This window comes from Panthera tigris, chromosome X, assembly GCF_018350195.1.
Source record: "Panthera tigris isolate Pti1 chromosome X, P.tigris_Pti1_mat1.1, whole genome shotgun sequence".
Taxonomy (NCBI): Eukaryota; Metazoa; Chordata; class Mammalia; order Carnivora; family Felidae; genus Panthera; species Panthera tigris.
The window spans coordinates 97082773-97103629 of record NC_056677.1 but is presented as its reverse complement, the minus strand read 5'-3'; the positions used below and the strand labels follow the sequence as shown (position 1 = coordinate 97103629).

The window sequence follows — 20857 nt, the reverse complement described above, 5'->3', positions numbered from 1 at the left end:
TCTACCGTACGTAACACGGAACACGAGAAAGCGGGTCGCCTGGCTTCTAAAACACGTTGAAGTGCCTGCCACTGGGCAGCCGCTGTACTGCTCGGAGACCCACTTAAGGGCTGCTCCGTGCCCTTGCTCAGGAGAACAGGGTGTTTACCGATCAAGGGAGTCGGACCGAAATTCTGAGCAAACCCTGTCCAGGTTGATCTGTTCCCTTGCTGGCCCCCAGCAGGGCCTTCACCATGTCCCTTCGGATGTCAGCACTCTCCACACAGCCGAACCCTGCTCGGCCTCTGAGGCTGGCTCCAGTGCCACCACTCCAGCCTCCGGGACCTCACTTGTCCTTTCGTGCCCTCCGCTGCACCACGATCGAGCACCTGGTACTGACTACACAGTCTCTCGCCAGCCTCAGATGGTGTCGCACACCTACGTCTTTCTGACCAGATGGCCAGCTTTTGGAGGCACGTCACAGATGTCCGATACGTACTCATCACACCGGATGGAATGGAATTAAGACACTTATCCATCCCAGGGCCCAGGGAGAGGCCGAGGGTTCCAGCTGCTTGTGGGGAAACCCACTTCCCAGGTCTCGGTTGGTAAAGGAGGGAGGCGGGGAGGTACTCACAGTGCCCAGGGCCAAAAATGCCAGCTTTCAGAGGCCCCTCCTCCCCAGGAGCCAAAGCTGGCCTTTAGAAGCCCTCCTGAGCGGCCCAACAGGACCAACCCGCTTCTGAAGCAGTTTCCCTGGAATCCTCCCCCAAAGAGCACGATACTTGCTTGTCGTGCTGAGCATCAGGTGACGAACGCAACTGCTGAATCACTATATCGTACACCTGAAACTAACATAACACTATGTGTTAACTAACTGGAATTAAAACAAAAACTTAAAAAAAAAAAAAAAAGAGCAATGGTGCTCTCCGGTGGCAGCCACACAGCATCCAAAGGTACGAGGATTAGAGGGCAGAGCATGGAGGGGGGAGGGGGGCAAGGAGGCAGAGGAGAGAAATCGATGGAAACAAGGGAGAAACCGCGACTGCACTTCGCTTCTTACCTTTACTACCTAAGATCTCATTCTAGACCTTCCCAGCGGCTTTGGAAAACAAAAGTGGGGGTCAACGCTCAGGGAGAATGATCATTCCACGTGAATGAAAGTCAATTCCACCTCAGGGTCAGCCTTGGAAAGGCCCAAATGGGTCAAGAAGGGGCAAAAAAGCATCTGCAGGAAAAGCAAACACTAAAAAGAAACCTAGGCCTGTGAGTGTCTAAGGTCACTAATTACTGCCAAGTGAACCTGGACTGTCTTCGTCAAATCTGTAGCCCCGAAACTGGAACAATCCAGTAAATCAGAACTGCTGAGGGCCCTCAGTGTTCGTACACGGCTGCCGTGCCCTCATCACAGCCCGTGGAAATCCGCCTCTAAGTTCTCGCCCCAGCTTCAGAACTCCGGGACACTCATCATGGGCCTAGGCTCCCTTGTACAACACGTGCAGGATCGCGAGGTCCTTAAGGACCGAGGCTGTGGCTTCTGAGTCTTTGGGTCTCCAGCGAGGTGCTGTGCCAGAGCGAGATTCTTCTAACCAACCTTTGTCGATCCCCCCGCCCCCAGAACGGGACAGCCCTGTTGCTCCTCTCCCCTCCACCCCACCAGTGAGCGCCGAGAGGCCCGGTGTGTCTTCCTGGGACAGAAGAACGGTGGGCCGCCAGGAAGGCGGACTCTGGAAGCAGACGGAGCTGGGTTTGCCTGCCCTTTCACCAATCACGAGCTGCGTGGCCTCGGGGGAAAAAGACTCCCGGCCTTGGCTTCCTCACCTGTCCCATCTGTAACTTGGGATTAAATAACATCACCTACCCTCAAAGGGATGCTGTGGAGATGAAATCATATCTCCCACAGAAAGCCCCAGCACAGTGCCTGGTACACTGGGAATTGCTCGATAAACATTAGCTGTTATTGTTATTAGTCGTGCCATGGACGGCACTTAAGATTCGGGGAAGGGTCCACAGCTTGGAGCACATTCTCTGCCACCAGTGCTCTGCTCAAGAACACCCTGCCCGCTTTCCCAAACCAGGCCATGGCACCTTTCCAGGAAGAAATCTGTGTGGGGCAGAACCTCCAGAGCTCGGCTCCCCTAGTTCACTGATTTTGCTAAAGATTCCTTTCCCGAGCCTTCAGAAACCAGTCCTGTCCCTTGCTCCCTTTCTTCGTCCACGGCTCTGCCAAACCTCACCGGGGCGGGGGCACTGGAGACAGGTGGTGAACAGGGGGACGGGCACAAGGAGGGCAGAGGCGACCACTGTCTGTCAGCATCCAACTTCTAGGCCAGTTGGCCACACAGTCTGAAAGCACACTGCAGAACAGTAAGCACTGACGTCCATGAACTGAGGACCCTTGAGCCCTTCACCAGTGCAAACATCTCATGAATTAAACACACACACACACACACACACACACACACACACACCAGCCACATTCTCCTGGCACTCAAGCGTCGGAATGGCTGCTTGCATTATACCGTAATGGTCCCTGACTTACATCTGTGAGACAGTGTGTGTGTTCTATTTCTAGCAAAGGCTGAAGGCTAGAGTTCTGCATATAGCAGGGGAGATGGTGACCAACATTCCTGGTGAGGAGCTGGCTGTCCTGTGTGTCCGGTGAGGCCGTGACTCAGCCAAAGCAAAGTTCTACAACCGCAGGCAGCCCCACACCCCTGACCTCTGGTCAACAGCCAGAATCTCCAGAATCTTCCATCCCCCTGTTAACTTCTCTGGCTTGATTTGGTTTGGTGTGGTTTTCCCACTCACAGCTCAGACCCTGAGTTTAAGAAGCAAGAACATGCCTCAGAGCCTCCTACAAAAATGCAGGAACTGCTCAGACTGATTGCACACGCCAAGAGGACGGTGTGTTTCTAAGCAATCGATTGGCACTTGTGTCTCCTTCCTGCCCCCTTAACCAAGGGAGCCACCCACTGAGGGCCCTAAATGCCAGGGAGGGTAGTTCCCTCACTCCCTCCCTGGACAAGACAGACAAGTGGGAGCCCGCTGGGCAGCTGGATCTGATACCATCTCAACTCACCCTTTGGGCTTCAGATCTTGCTCTTTTGTTCTTTCCATCGAGGGACACACAATATAGAAACTCCCTTAGTGCTTCCTCCACCTTGCCTAAGGTGGCCAAGGCCTGTGCTTTTCTGAAGTGTGCCTGGAAGAAAACATCGGCATTCAATCCTGTTCTTATTTATCTATTGACTTCTTGACACTGGCTAAATGTTTCGTGAGTATTTGCTACTGTGTGAAGGGGCTTAGAAGGACTATCTCTTGTCGGGGCTCCTGGGTGGCTCAGTCGGTTAAGCATCTGACTTCGGCTCAGGTCATGATCTCATGGTTCCTGAGTTGGAGCCCCACATCGGGCAGAGCCTGCTTCGGATCCTCTGTCCCCCTCTCTCTCTGCCTCTCTCCTGCTTATTCTCTCTCTCTCAAAATAAGTAAATAAAAACTTAAAAAAAAAAAAAAAAAGAACCGCCTTATCTACAGTCCTATACATGTAGACAAATGGTCTGAAGCCCATTTTACAGAAAATAAAACTGAGACCCAGAAAAGTGACATGCCCAAAGTAACACAGAAGGCAAACTGTGGAATCAGGGTTTAAGTCTGGGTCCGACTGATACCAAAGTCCAATCTCTTAATCCCTGTGCCATACGACCTTCCTGCTGCCCCACTGTTGTATTGGAGGGATCACCAAATGCAGCAAGAACCCTCATCTTTTAAGCACCTACTAGCCAGCTTTTAAGACCCGTTCCAATATGCCTTTCTATTCACTAGCCCATCAAGCAGAGATCTAGTTCACATTTGGCTGCTGAGTGACCACCCATACTTGCTGATCATCTTTCAGAAGAGGCCCAAGGGAAGGGACATGGCCTCTCCAAGACGTCAAGGTAGTTAGTGGCAAAGCAACTAGAACCGTGGTCACGACGCCCAGAATGCTCTTCCCCATAAAGCAGATTTCCCTTCAGAGGGCCGACCAGGGACCAAGCAAATGCTTTCCGTCCTGTAGGCTCAGCTCACTTCTGTTCCCTCACCCCATCTTTAAAAAGTATAAAAAGTTTTAGGGCTCCTCGGGGTCCCCGCCCAACTGCCCTGGCAAAGAAACTCTAGAGGGAGCAGACGAGCATTCTGGGGGAAGAGGCAGGAACGAGAAAAGAGGTGGGAAGAGGGCTATACTCTCTCTGTGCCTTGGGACAGGTGGCCCTTGAAACTTGGCCGGGAGGGCATTGCTCCCGAGTCATCTAGGGTGCCCCTCGGGGGCCTGCTCCCCACTCCCTTGCCCCCATGGCTGACCCTGAGTCTAACTTAGAGAAGGAGATGATCCAGGTTGCAGCTGCTGGGCACTCCCAGCTTCCCCTAACATGCCTCTACAGGCCCTGGTGAGGTGCCCTCTGGCTCCAGCCTGGCTCCAGGCGCCGGCAGGGATCTGCCTTCTTGAGCAGTGGCCTCTGCTCCAATCCTCTCGGGGACCTCCCCCCGTGTCCCCCGCCCCACTCCTGGGGCCTAATTTCGGCTGATACTTGGGTATCGATGGCTTCCCTCGCTGCTCCTCCCAGCAGTGCTTACCAGGGGCCCCCTGGAGAAAGGCTTGCCTGACATTTCAGGGCGGATAGAGGCGATAAGTGTTGGGGGACTGGAGAGGCCTCTGGGACCCCTCCGATCATACCCAATAGCAACCCAGACACGCCACCTGTTCAGGGCAGCCAGCCCGGCCCACCGAGAGCGTTCCACAAGCAGGGTATGCTGAGTACCACTGCGCCTGGCTGGGTTGGCTGGAAAAGGGCTGCGGGAGATGCCCCTGCCCTAGGGGCACCGCACAGAGAAATGGCGGGAATGGGGCACCCGGGTGCTTCAGTTGGTGAAGCATCCGACTCTCGGTTTCGGCTCGGGTCACAACCTCCCAGTTTGTGAGTTCGAGACCGGCACGGGGTTCTGAGCTACCAGTGCAGAGCCAGCTTGGAATACTCTCTCTCCCTCTCTTTCTGCCCCTCCCCTGCTTGCTCGCGCTCTCTCTGAAAATAAACAAACTTCAAAAAAAAAAGAGAGAAAGAAAGAAAGAAAGGGTGGGAAATATGCAAATCGGGGTATGAGCTGGTTTTGAATGGTATGCATCCACTCAAATCTTCTCTCAGCCCCCAAGACAGTTCGTTCTCTGGCTTTGGCGCTCTGCTTACGCCAGCAGTTGGGGGGAAACGAAACTCCCGTTCACTGCTTCCGTCAACCCTGATTTCACTGAGGAAGTCACTTTTCCCAGTTCATCTCAAACGGTCCACCGCTTCTCAGCCCTGCTTCCCACCGCATCCCCTAGGGTGAGGGTGGGGGTGCAAGAAGCTGCAAGAGGACTCCTCTTACCCCCAGGCAGCTGGCTGACCTGCCCCTGCTGTGAAGTGTGAAATGCTCTCACCGAGGCTCCTTTGGGTCAAGACACCGGCGACTTTTAAAATCTGTTCCTTGGGAAAGAGAATATGCTACTCCACCCCCCACCCCACCCCCCACGAAAACCTTCTCATCAAAGAACATACGGGATTCACTCGGACCCTAATGGCTCCGTATGCACGTCCACAAATGCCTGAGCTGAGCGTCCTAGTTCCAGAAACAGTCTGATAAGCCACAGTTTTCCTGCCGTCAAAAGTCATCAGGTGTGGCAAAACCCAGGCTACAGTGATATGGACTGCATTACAGTCGCTTAGTGTGAATTCTCACGAATTCTCATCTAATGTACTGCAGAAATATTAGCGTGTGTGATCGCGGAGCGCTGTCCAGAGCTCGCCGAGGGAGCCACGTAGTATATGGTCTTTCTGCAATCAGAAACATTCTGGACTCTGAACGCTTCTGGCCCCACGGGATTCAGATAAGGGATCACAGATCAGGACCCGGCTAAGTTGGGGTTCGGAAGAAGGCGTCCCGGGGCTCGCGTCGAGACAGCACTGCACCAAGGCCGGGCAAGTGGTAGCGCTCCCAGCATGGCCCCTTGGCTGACCCTCACCACATCCCCAGGAGGCGATCAGGGTGACTAGTAATAGCTGCGCTTTGCCACCAAGGACACTTGGGGGCCAGAGAGTGAAGCGACTTCCCCACGGTCACTTGGCTTGCAAGCAGTAGAGCTCGGGCCTGAACCTAGTCTCCCAAACAAAATATTGACGTGTGGCTAAGGACCGGTCCTGAGGCCCGAGACGCAGAAAGTGATGCTTCGCATCCTAGAATCCTGAGAGATGCCTAACCCGGCTTTCTCCCTACCCATCCAATGTGACCCAGACGTTTAGGGCCACCAGCAGGCGATTATATTAAGGACTGGAAATGACACAACCAGCCAGCCATACTTGGCTCATGCTCCTCTCTACTGTCCCTGGAAAATGATGATTGGACACATAATGCTACGGGCCAGGCATCGTTCTAAGCACCCTACATGTATAAGCTCGTGTAATCCTCGCGATTAACCCTTTGAAGTGGGTGCTTTGAATATCCCCCTGTTGTACAGACGAGGAGAGAAGGCCCAGAGAGGTTAAGTAGCTTGCCCAGGCCACACGGCTGGTAAAAGTAGCAGAACTGGGACATAACAGAAACTCAGGTGGTCTGACCGCTAAGTCCATGCTCTGAAGAGTTCTGGACAAGTTCTGAACAGAGCCCAGGCTGCTTGGCAGGCCATCAGGTGAGTAAGTAAGCTGGGGAAGAATCCGGTTCCCTTGCAGACTCTTGAGTCACCCTTTGCCAAGGGACCCCCAGCTCCTTTGCAAAGCCTCTTCCCTGCTCTGCTTGAGCTCTAGTGACCCAAACTCCCAGGGAGGCAGCTCTTCCTGCCATTTCCTGTCTATAGTACAACCCATTCCCAGCCCTCCCATCCCACTCACCTTAAAACCCATTGGGCGGAGCTTACATGCTATTTCTGCATCATGCAGTGCGTCCTCGTGAGACTCCAAGGTGAAATAAATTTGAGACCGGTTGCTATAAAGCAAGTGGTCGTTTGGAGCTGCCAAAATGAGGGGGGGAAAAAAAAGCTCTCATTAATGGTCCCAGCACAAACACATAATTAAGTCCTGTATGAGGATGGATCTTAGCAAACGGCAAGTTATCTGGGAAGTTTGTTAAAAGTTAATGTATTCATTCTGAGAGAGTGTGAGTGGGGGAAGGGCGGGGGGGGGGGGGAAGAGAGAGAATCCCAAGAGACGCAGGGCTCGATCCCATGAACCGTGAGATCATGACTTGAGTCAAAATCAAGACACTCGACCGACCGGGCCACCCAGGCGCCCCTAGGATTTTTCTACGGGGGATCCCGATGTCCAGCCCGAATATTGCCCTGCCTGCCACACACCCCCAGCCGCTCTGGGTCTGAGCTTCCCCAACTAGGAAGAAGTCACGTTTGCTCCTCTCTCAGGTGGTTCCTTAGAGGGCCTGTGGGTGCATTAGTGGCTCTGACATAGAGGAAACCCTAGCCGCCCTCCTTCGTGGCTATGTACGGCTAACTGTAAGCCTGGCTTCGGAGTGAGGATCCCCACGAAGAAACAGGCCAGGGCAGGGAGAAGGGGAGGTGGCCAGATGTGACTCCCATCCTACCCACCAGAAAGGCAAGTCCAGGTTAGTCTTCTAGTGACATTAGCAACATCTCTGTCTACAAAGTCCCACACATACGAAATTTCTCTGAATGCACTTGCGAGGTTCCATCCTTTCTTTACAGATGGCCACATGTGCGTGAACGTAAACAAGGCTGCTGGGAATAAAGCAAGCTTGGTCCTCACTCACACTTTGAATCTTTTTTTTTTTTAACGTTTATTTATTTATTTTGAGAGAGAACACTAGCGGGGAAGGAGCAGTGAGAGAGAGAGAGAGAGGGAGAGAGAGAATCCCAAGCAGGCTCTGTGCTGTCAGTGCAGAGCCCAACATGGGGCTCGATCTCAGGACCCATGAGATCATGCTTAACAGACTGAGACACAGCCCCCGCGGGGGTGGTGGTGGACCCCCCGGCGGGGGGGGGGGGAGGACCCCCACAGAGCCCGATCTGGCAGCTGCAGCTGGAGCTCAGTCCCTGGGTCCAAGCAGGAGGTCCCTTAAACCCAGATCTCCAAGGGAGGTTTCATTCCTTTTATTTTAACGTTTATTTATTTATTTTGAGAGGCAGAGAGACAGAGAGAGGGAATCCTAAGCAGGCCCTGTACAGAGTCCAGACTCAGGGCTCGATCCCATGAACCGTGAGTCCTGACCTGAGCAGAAATCCAGAGTCAGATGCTTAACCGACTGAGCCACTCAGGCGCCCCTCTCTCACTAACACTTTGAATCACTAAACGCCAGGGCTGGACAGGCCTTTAGAGATCACCTGGCTCAACCAACCCATTCTTCAGAAGAGGAAAATCAAGCCCAGGGAGGGGAAGGCATCCGCTCCAAGTCATACGGCTAGTTAGACGCTGAAGCTTTGAAGCTAGGGTGGGGGGCATGTTTTCTTTTTCTGAAGGGTGTGCGGTACTTAGAAAAAACGAGACACTGGCCACCTCTCAGCACATGGATACTTGCCTGCTGGGGAGGCCCCTTAATAGGGTAAGGCTGTAGTATGTAAGTGATGAATCACTGAATTCTACTCCTGAAACCAATATTGCACTGTATGTGCTGTAACTAATTGGAATTTAGTTTTTGAAAAGTTTATTTATTTTCAGAGAGACACAGAGAGCACAAGCAGGGAAGGGGCAGAGAGAGAAGAGAGTGAGAATTCCAAGCAGGCTCCCGGTGGTCAGTGCACAGAGCCCAAAGTGGGGCTTGAACCCATGAAACTGTGAGATCCTGACCTGAGCGAAAATCAAGAGTCGGATGCTTAACCGACTCAGCCACCCAGGAGCCCCAACTAACTGGAATTTAAATAAAAATTTGAGGGGCACCTGGGTGGCTCAGTCGGTTAAGCATCTGAGTCTGGATTTCTGCTCAGGTCAGGACTCACGGTTCATGGGATCGAGCCCTGAGTCTGGACTCTGCACAGGGCCTGCTTAGGATTCCCTCTCTCTGTCTCTCTCTCAAAATAAATAAATAAGTAAATAAATAAAAGTTAAAATAAAAGGAATGAAACCTCCCTTGGAGATCTGGGTTTAAGGGACCTCCTGCTTGGACCCAGGGACGAGCTCCAGCTGCAGCTGCTGGGAGGGTTCTGTGGGGGTCCTTCCCCTGGGGGTCCACCCCCCCCCCCACGGGGGCCGTGCAGAGGGCTTGCCTGAGTGCTCTCTACTTGCTCTCAAGACGTTACAGAGTTTGCAGTCGACGCTTCCCTTTTGTTCTGCAGCACTCGCCAGCCCGGAGGAGACTCAAAGTGCGCTTTCCCAGGCCACAGGATATGCATGGGGGTGGGGGCGGGGGTCCCTCTCTCCCTCGGGTGCCAGCCTAGCCCAGCCAGCCCTCCGTTCCTCCTCCTCCTCCTCCCCCCCCCCCATTACCTGTTGCAATCTCGGGTGGAGATTCAACACGTGGAGACTCGAGCCCACCCCTCTCCTCCGCCCGTCGGGAGTCGGGCTCAGGGCACCCCCGGATCCCAGAGCCCTGCCTGCCCGGCCCTGCCGCCTCCTCCCCGGCACGCTTCGCCAGACACCGCGCCCCGCCGGCCGGCCGAGCTCCTGGCGGCCGGCCCGAGCTGGGCACTACCCGGCCCGCGGCTCTGCGGCCACTTCCTGGGTCCGGACACGGAGGGGACCGGGGCGAGCGGCGGGACGGGAGGAGGGGAGCCGCTTCGCGTGGGAGCTCTGGCGCCCGGCCGTGAGGCTTCCCACGTTGCCCTTGAAGCCGCTAAGCGCAGCCGCGGCTCCTCGGGCCGCGCGGCAGCGGGTCCGAGGCGTGCCCCCTCCGTAGCGGGCGCGCGGTCCCGGGGATCCCCGCGCAGTTGACGGCCGGGTCTCCCGCCGGGCCGACGGGATAGGGGTTCGCGGCGAGGGCGCGCGGGCTGCGGGCGGGGAGGGGGGGGCATCTATTTCGGCCGAGGATCCTGTGATAGGAAGCGGTGACAATGAGTCACAGGGCAGCGGGGCGCGAGCGCTCCCCTCCCCCCCGCACACGCTCGCGGGATGGTTTCCGAGGCGAGCGTGGCCCACTTCGGTTACCTCAGCCGTTACACAATCCCGCCCGCCCGCGCGGAGGAGGGGCCGCCCGGCCCGGGCCGCTCGCGGCCCTTATGCAACCAGTGCTCTCCTGACCTAATTCCACGCCGGACCCACCCCACCGGGAGCCGCGGCCCCGGAAGGGCCAACTCCCGCCGCGGCGGCCGCCCCGGGGCCGGGCGGGGAGCGGGGCGGCCGCGGGCGCCGAGCGAACGTCGCGGCCCCGGCGGGAGCGCGAGGAGGGTGCGAAGTTCCTCCGCCGGCAGGGGAGGGGCGGGCAGGTGTCCGAGGGACCCCGGCGTGCGGAGGGAGAGCGGGGCCGGGCGGCCGCGGCGGTCCCGCGCACGTGACAGAGGGCCAAAACCACGAGGGGACCAGCGAGGGAGACCCAGAAACAGGGACACCGAGCGAAAGCCGACTGGCAGGCGCAGGAATGAAAGCTACGAGGCGCCACGGAGAAAGACAAAGAGCGACAGAGACACGGGCAGGGACACAGAGTAAAAAAAAAACGATGCCTCGGTAGCGACCGAGGCAGAGTCAGAGACCGGACTCCAGACGCCCCCTCCCCCACCCCGGCCCGGGGGCCTCCGGCGCGGCCCGCCCCCCGTCGCGCCCCCCTCGGCCCCGCCCCCCGGCGCCCCCTCCCCTCGGGTCCTCCGAGCAACCCCCGCCCCGCCTCCCCGCCGCCCGGCCCCGCGGGGGGCTCACCTAGCCGAACCGCCTCGTTGTACTTGAGCAGCGCCGCCTCCACCTGGTGCTCGCGGTACAGCTGGTTGCCCTCGTGCCGGAGCTGCGACGCCCGCGCCGGGCCTGGGAACAACTTGCCCAGGAGGCCACTGAGCACCACGTTGACCCGCAGCGGCGGCGGCGGCGGCGGCGGCGGCGGCGGTGGCGCCGCGGGTGGCGGCTGCGGCGTCGTTGTCGTTGTCGTCGTTGTCGTCGTCGTCGTCGCCGCCGCCGCCTGCTGCCCGTCCCGCTGGGGGGCCGGGCGCGCCTTGCCGCCGGCCACCATCAAGGCCGGGAGCTTGACCCCGCACAGCGCACACCGCCGGTCGGCCGCCCGCCCGCGTTCCAGGCAGAGTTTACAAAAGGTGTGGCCGCACGACAAGGACACGGGGTCTGACAGAAAGCCGTGGCACTTCCGGCACTTGAAGCCGTCCCACACCTCGGTAGCCTCGGCGGCGGTTGGCGCCCCTGCCTCTTCGGCCGCCGCCTCGCGGCTCGCCGCACCGCTCCCGTCCGGGGGCGCCAGCGCCGGAGCCCCGCCTTGCGGGACTTTCTCCGCCAGGCACCGCACCAGCTGCTCCAGCTGCTCGGCCACCAGCTGCTGCCGTTCGGAGAGCTGGCGGTACACCTCGAGGGCTTCCCGGAGGCGCCCCCCAGACGCCAGGGCGTCAGCCTTCGTGAGCAGGACTTTGCACTCCGGCGTCGAAGTCTTAGGAGGCGGCCCCGACTCCCGCTCGGGCCCCGGCTCCGACTCCGGCCCCGGCTCCGGTCCCGACTCCGACTCCGGCCCCGGCTCCGGTCCCGACTCCAGCCCCGGCTCCGGCCCCGACTCCGGCCCCGGCCCCGGCCCCGGCTCCGGCTCCGGCTCCGGCCCCGACTCCGGCCACGACTCCGGCCACGACTCCGGCCCCGACTCCAGCCCCGGCTCGGGCCCCGACTCCGGCCCCGGCTCCGGAGCGTCTAAAGGTGCGGGGCCTTCTGTGGCCGCCTCCGGGTGGGGCTCCGTGTCTCCGCGGGCCGCCGATGCCGCCGGCTCCGCCAGTTCTAAGTTGTCGCTGCCGAGCTCGGCGGGCAAGCTCAGCATCTGTCCAGTCTGAAGTGAATCCATAGGGATAGAGAAGCAGGCGTGAGGGGACGAGGCGTCTAGGGGCCGGGGACTCGGAACAGAGAGCGAGGGCTGCTGGGAATCGGAGCTGCCTCTGCCGATCGGAGTGGCCTCAGCCGCGCGCTACCGCGCGCCGGTCGCTGCCGCGCCTCCACGAGCTCTCGGCCGGCCGCCGCGCGCCGCCTAATAACTGTCTTGTCTCAGCAAAGTGTTATATAAAACAGCACCACGTGACGCGCCGCCACGCCGCTCATTGGCCGGCGGCAGGGAAATTGTTACAAAACCAGACAGTTTTGTAACAGTGTTGCGCTTGCTTCTTTTGGCTTCGCTTTTCTTGGCTCGTTTTTGAGGTTGTTTGTGTTTACACTCCGCCTTATTTTTCCCCTCGCAGTGTGGTTCCTTTTCGGAAGAGAGGGAGGGAAAAAACCCAAAGTCTTGTCTCAGGCTTCTCGGTCTCCAAACCCTACCCCATCCCACCTCCAAACCCGCCAGCAAACAGGTCCCCTCTGCCGGCCGCGCGCTAGCGGGCCCCTCCCCCAACCCTTCGGTGGAGAAGCAGGTACCCCGAGGTGCGCAGTCCGCCAGGTCTGTGGAGACGCTGCAGGCTCTCGCGCCTACGGGCTACGGCTGAGGTCTGCGGAGGGAAGCGTGTTGGAAGGGTCCCCGGGAAGCCCACGCCCCTCACCTCCGTCCCGGCCGCGACTCGCGAGCCCTGGGAGCCCCGTCCCGGCTGCTGGCATTCGGGGTCCCTATCCGCCTTCTCGGGGAGCCACCCCCCCAAAGGGAGTGAGTGTGGACATCCGAGGCCGCTCGGTCCCCTGTGCTGGGAGCCACGCGGAGCAGCGCACCCGGCGGGCGCAGAAGTTGGGTGGCGCTCGCTGAGCGCCGAGGGACGCGCCGCCAGGAAGATGCGCTCGCCGGCCGAGGCCCGAGGGAGGCGCCCTGCGTGCCCCGCTCCTCGCCTCTCCCTTCGCTCAGCGCCGGAGACGCCCCGGGCCCCGGGGGTGGGTAGGGGGGTCCCGCCGGCCGGCCGGCCGGCCGGGCGCGGCCACGAGGACTCGGCCCTCCGGTGTCGGTGGGTACCCGGGGGGCGTGGGAGAACGGCCGGCGGGCCAGGAACGGAGAGCGCTCCTCCGGGGAAACTCGCGGCGGCCCGAGCTGCCTCGAGGTTCGCGGCTCCCGAGTGCCGAGTTCCGACCTCCGCGCGTCACGGGGTGGGGGCGCTGCGCGGGACGGGAGGGCTGCGCGCAGGCCGCGGGGCTCGGCTCACCGTGGCTAGGCGGCCCGTGGGGGCGCCGCGCTCACCTCCAGGAGGCCGGTGTGAGCCGCTCGGGCTCCCACCCTCACACTTCGGACGGGAGCCCCACGCACAAATAAACGGGCTTGGAGCCCTAAGGGAGTAACGCACTTCCCCCTCGGTCCCGCGGCGGCGAGCAGGGAGGCGGGGGCTGGGCTTGCCTCTGGCTAGGTCATCCTCCAGGGCCTGTGGGCTCCTGGGGCCGTGCAGGGGCGGAGCGCCGCCCCAGGGCCTGAACACCTGCAGTTGGCTCCTGCTGTGGCCGCTTCTTAGCTGAGTGACCTTGGGCAAATGACCTAAACCCTGGGAGGCGTCGCTCTGGGTTCTGAACAAATGCCAGGGATGATCTTGGTCGCGATCAAGTCATGTTTCAGAGCTGGGGACCACAGGCTCCGTCGGGGGCGTGTGTCTCTTTAGATCGTTAATCTCCCCATTGAGTCAACGCTAAGGTCCCAAAGGACGGGTCCCTTGTGGTGCTGCGATTTCTAGAGCTTCCCTCTGGCGAGACAGGCCTGGGGAGAGGGTCAGAGGGGAGAAGGGACACTGGGACAGAGGAGAAAGAGACCAAGAAAAGAAACCAAGGAACTCAGGATGTAGCCAGTAAGGCATAAGGCGCTCATAGGAAAACTTGGCTTGTAGCCCTGGCTTTGCCATGACTTGCTATGAGACTTTAGGCAAGTCCTCCACCGAGGCCTTAGTTTCTCCTGATCTCCAAGGCTCCTTGGAGCTCTCACCCTCAGTGGGTTCTAACCCAAGACTGGATTTCACGATACCAACTCAACTACTTAAGTGCAAGATTAGTCCAGATGCTGGGGTGGGGGTGGGGGGGCGTTGACCTGGACAAGGGGGTGAAGTCAGCAGTAGTAGTGAAAGGGCAGGGGTGGCTAGTCCGCTGTCCTGTTCATCAGGGTCAGGCCTGAGCTAGATTTGGAAGATCTGGAAGTCAGGGGACTGGCCAAGAAGGGAGGAGATGGCCATGCCAGGCAGTGGAGGAGAAGCTGGGGCTCCCTGTAACCTACTAAGGGAAGCTCTTTTTCACCCTTCGATTTCCCCAGCTGTTGAATGGGCCCACAGTCCATTCCGGTCTCCATAAGAAAACACTATAGATCGGGTGACTTATAAGAAACAAATTTATTTGTCACACTTCTGGAGGCTGAACAAGACCAAGATCAAGGCTCCAGCAGACTTAGTGTCTGGCGAGGGCTCCCTTCCTGGTTCGTAGACAGCCATATTCTGGCTGTGTCCTCAAACGGTGGAAGGTGAGGGATCCCTCCAGGATCTCTTTTATAAGGACACTAATTCCAGGGCCCCACTTCCAAATACCATCACAAGGGGGATTTGGTTTCAGCATATGAATGGGGAAGGGACCAACACTTTCAGTCTATAGCAGGGTCCCCAGCATTAATTCTCTGTCTGCCCCTTCTGATACCTGTGAGGAGGGACAGGCTGAGGGGCAGGTAATGAGATTTCTATGAAAGGGTCGTGAGATGAATCATGATGAAAACTTCTTAATTCAAGATCTTTATCCCTTTGACAAGTTTAATTTAAATTTTTTTTTTTTTTTAGAGAGAGAGCATGAGCGTGGGGGCGGGGGGGAGAGAGAGAGAGAGAGAGAGAGAGAGAGTCTTAAGCAGACTCCGAGCTGAGTGTGGAGCCCGAGGTGGGGCTCAATCCCATGACCTCGGGATCATGACCTGAGCCAAAATCAAGAGTCCAGCGCTCCACCAACTGAGCCATCCAGGCACCCCTGACAAATTTTAAAATCGATGTCGGTTACTGCCAATTGTCTTCCTGATGCAGAACTGAGATGTGCCTTGCTCCCTGGACCACCTTGACAAGTAAGTATCCCCTGGGTTGGTTTCCCTCCCTTGCCCATCGGGGTTGGAGGGATAAGAAGGCCAAGTCAGGCAGCAGGCAGGGGTCCTGCAGGCATGGGGGAGAGGTGCTCTCACCGGGTAGCCCCCTTGGCATCTGTGTGTGCCCAAAGTTGATTAGAAACTTGACCAGGAACGTTAATAGCTGCCAGGGTGATGCAGGGTGTGCTGGTGCAAAAAAAAAAAAAAAAAAAAAAAAGGGGGGGCAGCGCCATCTCACTGGCCAGACAGACTCCATGAGAGTTTTCCATTGTATTTGCAAATCACAGGACCGCCTGTAGGACAACACTTTGAAATGGGCTTCTATGGAATGCTGGAATTACCACAGTGGCTTTCTTTCCTTCTTTATTTAAAGTAAACAAATACGGGGCACCTGGGTGACTCATTCGGTTAAGCATCCGACTCTTGCTTTCGGCTCGGGTCATGATCTCAAGGTTCGTGAGTTTGAACCCCGCAACGGGCTCTCCGCTGACGGTGCGGAACGTGTCTGGGATTCTCTCTCTCCCTCTCTTTCTGCCCCTCCCCCACTCATGCTGTCCCACCCCCCCCCAAAACAAATAAATAAACTTAAAACACAAATAAATATTACCTCGATATACATTTGTGGACCAACTCAGAGGTCTCCTACTCAAAACTTCCTCCCCTCTGTTTTTACTAATTAGAGTTCCTAGAAGGAGGGGACAGAAGAGATTGACAACATGTTTTCAGATGCAAGTATTCCCTTTGGAGCCCCTGGTTCTCCAAACCTCCATTTATTTTGCTAGGCCCCACCCCCCACCCCCACCCACCCAGTGTGGCTAAGGTTAACCAGGAAGAAGAGGAAGGGTTGAGCTGCACCTCCTTTCCAACTGCCTACAGTGAGTTTTCCAACTGGGCGCTGGGAAACCTCTCTGGGGCCCAGAGGAGACAGCTGGCAGGCTCTTGCCCTAGCTCCCTCCACCAGGGCAGCACCGCACCCGTCCATCTGTCTGTCTGTTTCGTTGTGAGCTTTGGGTTAGAATTTCATTGAATAGAATTTTATTGAAGACAGGCTTTTCCGTCTTTAAAATAAAAAGTGTGAAAACCGTGGCAATGTCCACCTATTTTTACATATCTGCCGAGCATCTGCTCTATACCAGGCCCTGTTGTAGGCACTGGAGAGGTAGCAAAGCAGCACTGGGCTCCCGGGTACTCCCTTCACGCATCCAGCTCCCTAGACAGACTGGAAGGTTCCACGAGAGCAAGACTAGTGTCTCATATCTTTCACCTCCTCCTCAAAGGACAGTATTTGAACAGATCTTACTGAACGTGGCAGTGGACATTTTGGCCCTGGGTGGGAGAGTGCAGAGGGACAAGAGGACATCCACCCAGGAGGTCATGCCTTTGCCCTGGGTCACTCAGAGAGGAGACGGCGGGCACGCAGATAATTAAGAGTTGACTATACAACTCTACACACACACACACACACACACACACACACGCTACGCATGGAAGCTTGGCCAAAGCACGCACTTACTCTTTTCTTGAGTTTCTCCTTTGATAAACTGGGGGTGACCCATCAATTAGGCAGTCCTTACAGGGGAGAAAAAAGGCATCGCGGGCATCAATGGCACCGACAGGAAAAAGGCCCCTTGCAGATCCAGAGTAGCCAAAACCCAGAGCCAAAAACTGAAAGTGTAAAAACTTGACAGATCAGCCCTGGCTTCGCACACAAGGGAACTGAGGGCTAGCGGAAGCGGGTGACTTGCTGTGGGTCACGGTGGCAGTCTGCGGCACAGCCAGGATTGCAAGCGAGGGCTCCTGTCTCTTTGTCGAACCTTCTTTCCGTGTGAGCAGAAAGCTTCGAGACAGAACGTCTCCCCAGATGAGGAGGAAGCTACTTCGGGTTTCCGAATTACGACGATTTGCAGTTCAACAAATATTTATTGAACATACACTGGGTGCTTACTGGAGCTGGCATTTGTGGACAGTAGTAGAAGGATATGGCGCGATGCTTGTGCTCCCGTAGCTAACTGAGGAAACGGGAGGCAAAGGTTTAAGGAAAAGTAACCGGCGGTAGGTGAGATGCCAAAATCGGGGGATCAGTGAGTCTAAGCGGGAGCTCAAAGGAGACAGACTCCACTGCTTCCCAGCTCATTGAGAAGGTGCCCTTGAGCCCAGCTGGAGAGGATTTATTTAACCGGGGAAATTAAGGACCACCTCAATTCTCAACTCGAGGGGGTTCCCTTCACGGTAGGGGCCACACGGCTGGAGAAAAGGAGTAGAAATAAGCTGGGCTGGCCGAGGCCCAGGAATTTCTATTACCCATGTGATTCTGATGCTCAGCCAGGCTGGGGGGTCCATCCATGTAAAGGATAGTGCAGAATGGATTGGTCAGTGCACCCCAACCCTTCTCTCCCTGGCTCATCCCGAGTTTCTCTCCGGGGTGCTGGGTCACAATAATTCTTGCCTACATTCTACTGAAGGGAAACACTGAGGGCCCGGAGACTTCCAATGATGTGTTGTTCAAGGTCATTCAGCAAGTGGTGGGGGTCTCTGTTTTCCTGCCAACCGGTGGAAACAGAAAGATCACCAGATACCATCCCAAGGAAGATTCTGCTTCATTTCTCTGCAAGACAAATCAGACCCACTTGGTTGGCCAGAGTTGGTCGCCCAGGGTACAAAAAGGAGCAAGTCTCCGCGGCTGCCAGGTGTGTGGGCGAGCGAGGTGAGTGCCTGGGAGCTCGGAGTTCTAACTTTGCCGTGTGACTCAGCCCAAGCCACTTCCCCTCCCTCTTTGTGTGTCCTTCACCTATTAATAACGATGCCCCGCGTCACTGTTGGGCTTAGCTACCAGGGATGGAAAATGCACAGTGCAGTTAGTCGCGATGTGATTGCTGGGAACAGAAGGGACCCGCAGCCATCTGCCGACTGTTGCGAGTAAAATATGTGCTGACTGCCTTCGGAGTAGAGGTGTTTCCTTCCCAGAAACTTTCCTCCAGAAACGTTTTCATCTTGCGAACCCCAAACTCAGCACCCGTTAAAGAGCAGCCCACCCTTCCCGATGCTCTCCAGCCCCCGGTATCCACTATTCTACTCTCTGTCTCTTTGAATCCGACAACTCCAGATACTTCAGATCGGTGGAGTCATACAGTATTTGTCTTTTTCTGGCTGGCTGACTTCACTTAGTATCACGTCCTCAGTGTTCATTCGTGTTGTAGCCTGCGTCAGGATTTCTGTCCTTTCCACGTTTTGACTGTTGCAAACGGTACTGTTATACACGTGAGTATACAAATCTCCCTTCTAGACCCTGCTTTCACTTCTTTTGGATGTACACCCAGAAGGAGAATTGCTGGCTTGTGTGGCGACTGGCTGGTCATTCTCCTTCTACTTTTGTTGAGGAACCACCATATCGTTTCCCACGGTGGCTGGTACCGTTTCACCTTCCCGCCAGCAACACATAAGGGTTCCCGTTTCTCCATATCCTCGTCAACGCTTGTCATTCTCTGTTGTTTTCTTTTTATAAAAGCCATCCTCGTGGGTGTGAGGTGGCATCTCATTCTGGTTTTGATTTGCATTTCCCTGATGATGAGTGATTTGAGCACTTTTTCATATGCCAGTTGGCCATCCGGATGTCTTCTTCGGAGAAGTGTCTATTCAAGTCCTTTGCCCATTTTTTTTTTTTTTAGGTCGGGTCGTCTGTTGTTTTGTTGTTGAGTTTTAAGAGCTCTCTCTCTATTCAGGGTATTAATCCTTTATCAGATGTGTGAGTTGCAATTTTTTTCTCCCACTTCTCGCATTCTGTGGGTTGCTTTCCACTGTTGACAGTGTTCTTATCTGAAAACTTTGGCAGAACTGAGAGATGTTAGAATTAGGGTTTGAATCTTAAACTCAAAGCACCTGGATTCAAAATCTAGCTGTTTGATGTTGTGCAAGCGACTTAACCTCTTTGAGCCTGCCTTAGTTCTTCCATCTGAAAAATGGGTATGATGCTTATAATCGAACCTAGCTCATAAGATTACTATGATGATGTATAAACGAGATCGTATGTCTCAAATCTTACCACAGAACCTAGCCCAAGTTAAATACTCACTACGAGGTAGCCTTTATGGGCATTGGCTTCAAGAAGGAACCAGCATCCAACTCTGGCTCAGGTCACGGTCTCACGGTTTGTGAATTCGAGCCCCGAGTCAGGCCTCAGAGTCCGCCTCAGATCCTTCGTCCCGCTCCCGCTCCCCCCACCCTCCCGGCCACTCTCGGACCCTGCCCCACTCACGCTGTCTCTCGAAAAGATATAAACATTAAAAAAAAGAAGGAACCAGAATGATGTAATTGAAACGTGATATTCGTTATTATCAAATGGGTGAGTAGGCCAACAATATTAAATAACCAGCCCGAACACAGTAATGTTACGTAATATTTAACCCTTGTGTTGCAAGTTGCCATTTACAAAGCATTTAAACATTCATCATTCATTCGAAAGGCTCCTCTGGAAACAGGATGAAGAGTAAGACAGCCCTACAGAACTGAGTGGGAGAGACCAACATGGGAAAAGGCAGTTTTAATCAGGTGATGAGTGCTAAGACAGACGCACAGCGCGCTGATGGGCGCAGAGGAGGAGAGTTATGATCCGTGGAAGGCTTCTCAGGTGGGTAATATGGACACAAAATTCTGCAGGATTACAGGGCTGAGGGGAGGAAAGGGGCGCTGGAAGGGGCTGCGCATTCTAGAGGAAAAAACTACTGCAAAGCCTGGAGGTGAGTGAGGCCGGCTCATTAGGGAACCGCGACCAGTTTATCACGGCTGGAGCGTCAGTGAGTTTGAGCCCCACATGGGGCTCTCTGCTGCCAGCCCGCTTGGGATCCTGTCTTCCCCTCTCTGCCCCTTCCCCACTTGTGCACACGCTCTCGTGCTCTCTCAAAAACAAAATAAATATTACACACACACACACACACACACACGATGAGTAACAGAGAACGAGGAAGGCTCAATGATTTGTACAAGGTCCCAGAGACAGAATATGCTATTTGAGGAGTTCCTAGATCTTTACGTGTAAATCCCTTTTAAGGAATTCAAGTCTTGTTTTCCCATCGACCACTTTGCAGCACGTGATCATTTCAGAGGTACTTTATCTGAGTTTTTAGTTGGTTGCCACTGTACTTATGGCTTTGCACCCTTGAGCTTTAAGACATTCTTTTCCTTTCGTAGTACTTAGTGTTTAATGAGTAGTCTGGAAGCAAACCTTCTATCCCAGGGAAGCTCAAGTGAAGAGTCTGGGGCTCAGAAAGAATGAGCTGGATTCCTAGGCTCAGCCACTAATTAGCTATGGGATGGGGCAAGTCACTTTCTATAAACGCCTTATCTGAAAGCCCTGGGGAATAGAACAAACGCATGCTCACTCAAATTCAGTAACTTTATGAATCTCTTCTAAAATAAGTACACCTTCAGGGGGCCTGGGTGGCTCAGTCAGTTAAGCATCTGACTCTCGATCTCAGTTCAGGTCTTGATCTCAGGGTCATTAGTTCAAGCCCCATGTTGGGCTCCGCCTTGGGTATGTAGCCTACTTAAAAAATAAAATAGAATAGAATAGAATAAAATAGGGGCGCCTGGGTGGCGCAGTCGGTTAAGCGTCCGACTTCACCCAGGTCACGATCTCGCGGTCCGTGAGTTCAAGCCCCGCGTCAGGCTCTGGGCTGACGGCTCGGAGCCTGGAGCCTGTTTCCGATTCTGTGTCTCCCTCTCTCTGCCCCTCCCCCGTTCATGCTCTGTCTCTCTCTGTACCAAAAATAAATTAAAAAAAAAGTTGAAA

General features: G+C 55.8%; 1 protein-coding gene across 8 annotated transcripts in view; it reads right to left on the bottom strand.

Moving 5' to 3' along the window:
- Window positions 1-12129, bottom strand: part of LONRF3 (LON peptidase N-terminal domain and ring finger 3) — a 51708-nt gene extending 39579 nt beyond the window's left edge. For 6 of the 8 annotated variants that reach the window (XR_006213589.1, XM_042975244.1, XM_042975246.1 and 3 more), the window contains exons 1-3: window positions 10797-11607; window positions 6876-6994; window positions 3062-3184 (exon numbers count right to left, since the gene is read on the bottom strand). Coding sequence is in view for 7 of the 8 variants with exons in the window: in XM_042975244.1 (XP_042831178.1) it covers window positions 3062-3184; window positions 6876-6994; window positions 10797-11100 (546 nt within the window). In the remaining variant the exon portion in view is untranslated. Of the gene's footprint in view, window positions 1-3061; window positions 3185-6875; window positions 6995-10796; window positions 11608-11784 lie in introns of those variants that run through there. The other 2 variants (XM_042975249.1, XM_042975247.1) reach the window with 2 other exon arrangements.
- Between the last annotated feature and the right edge of the window lie 8728 nt (window positions 12130-20857).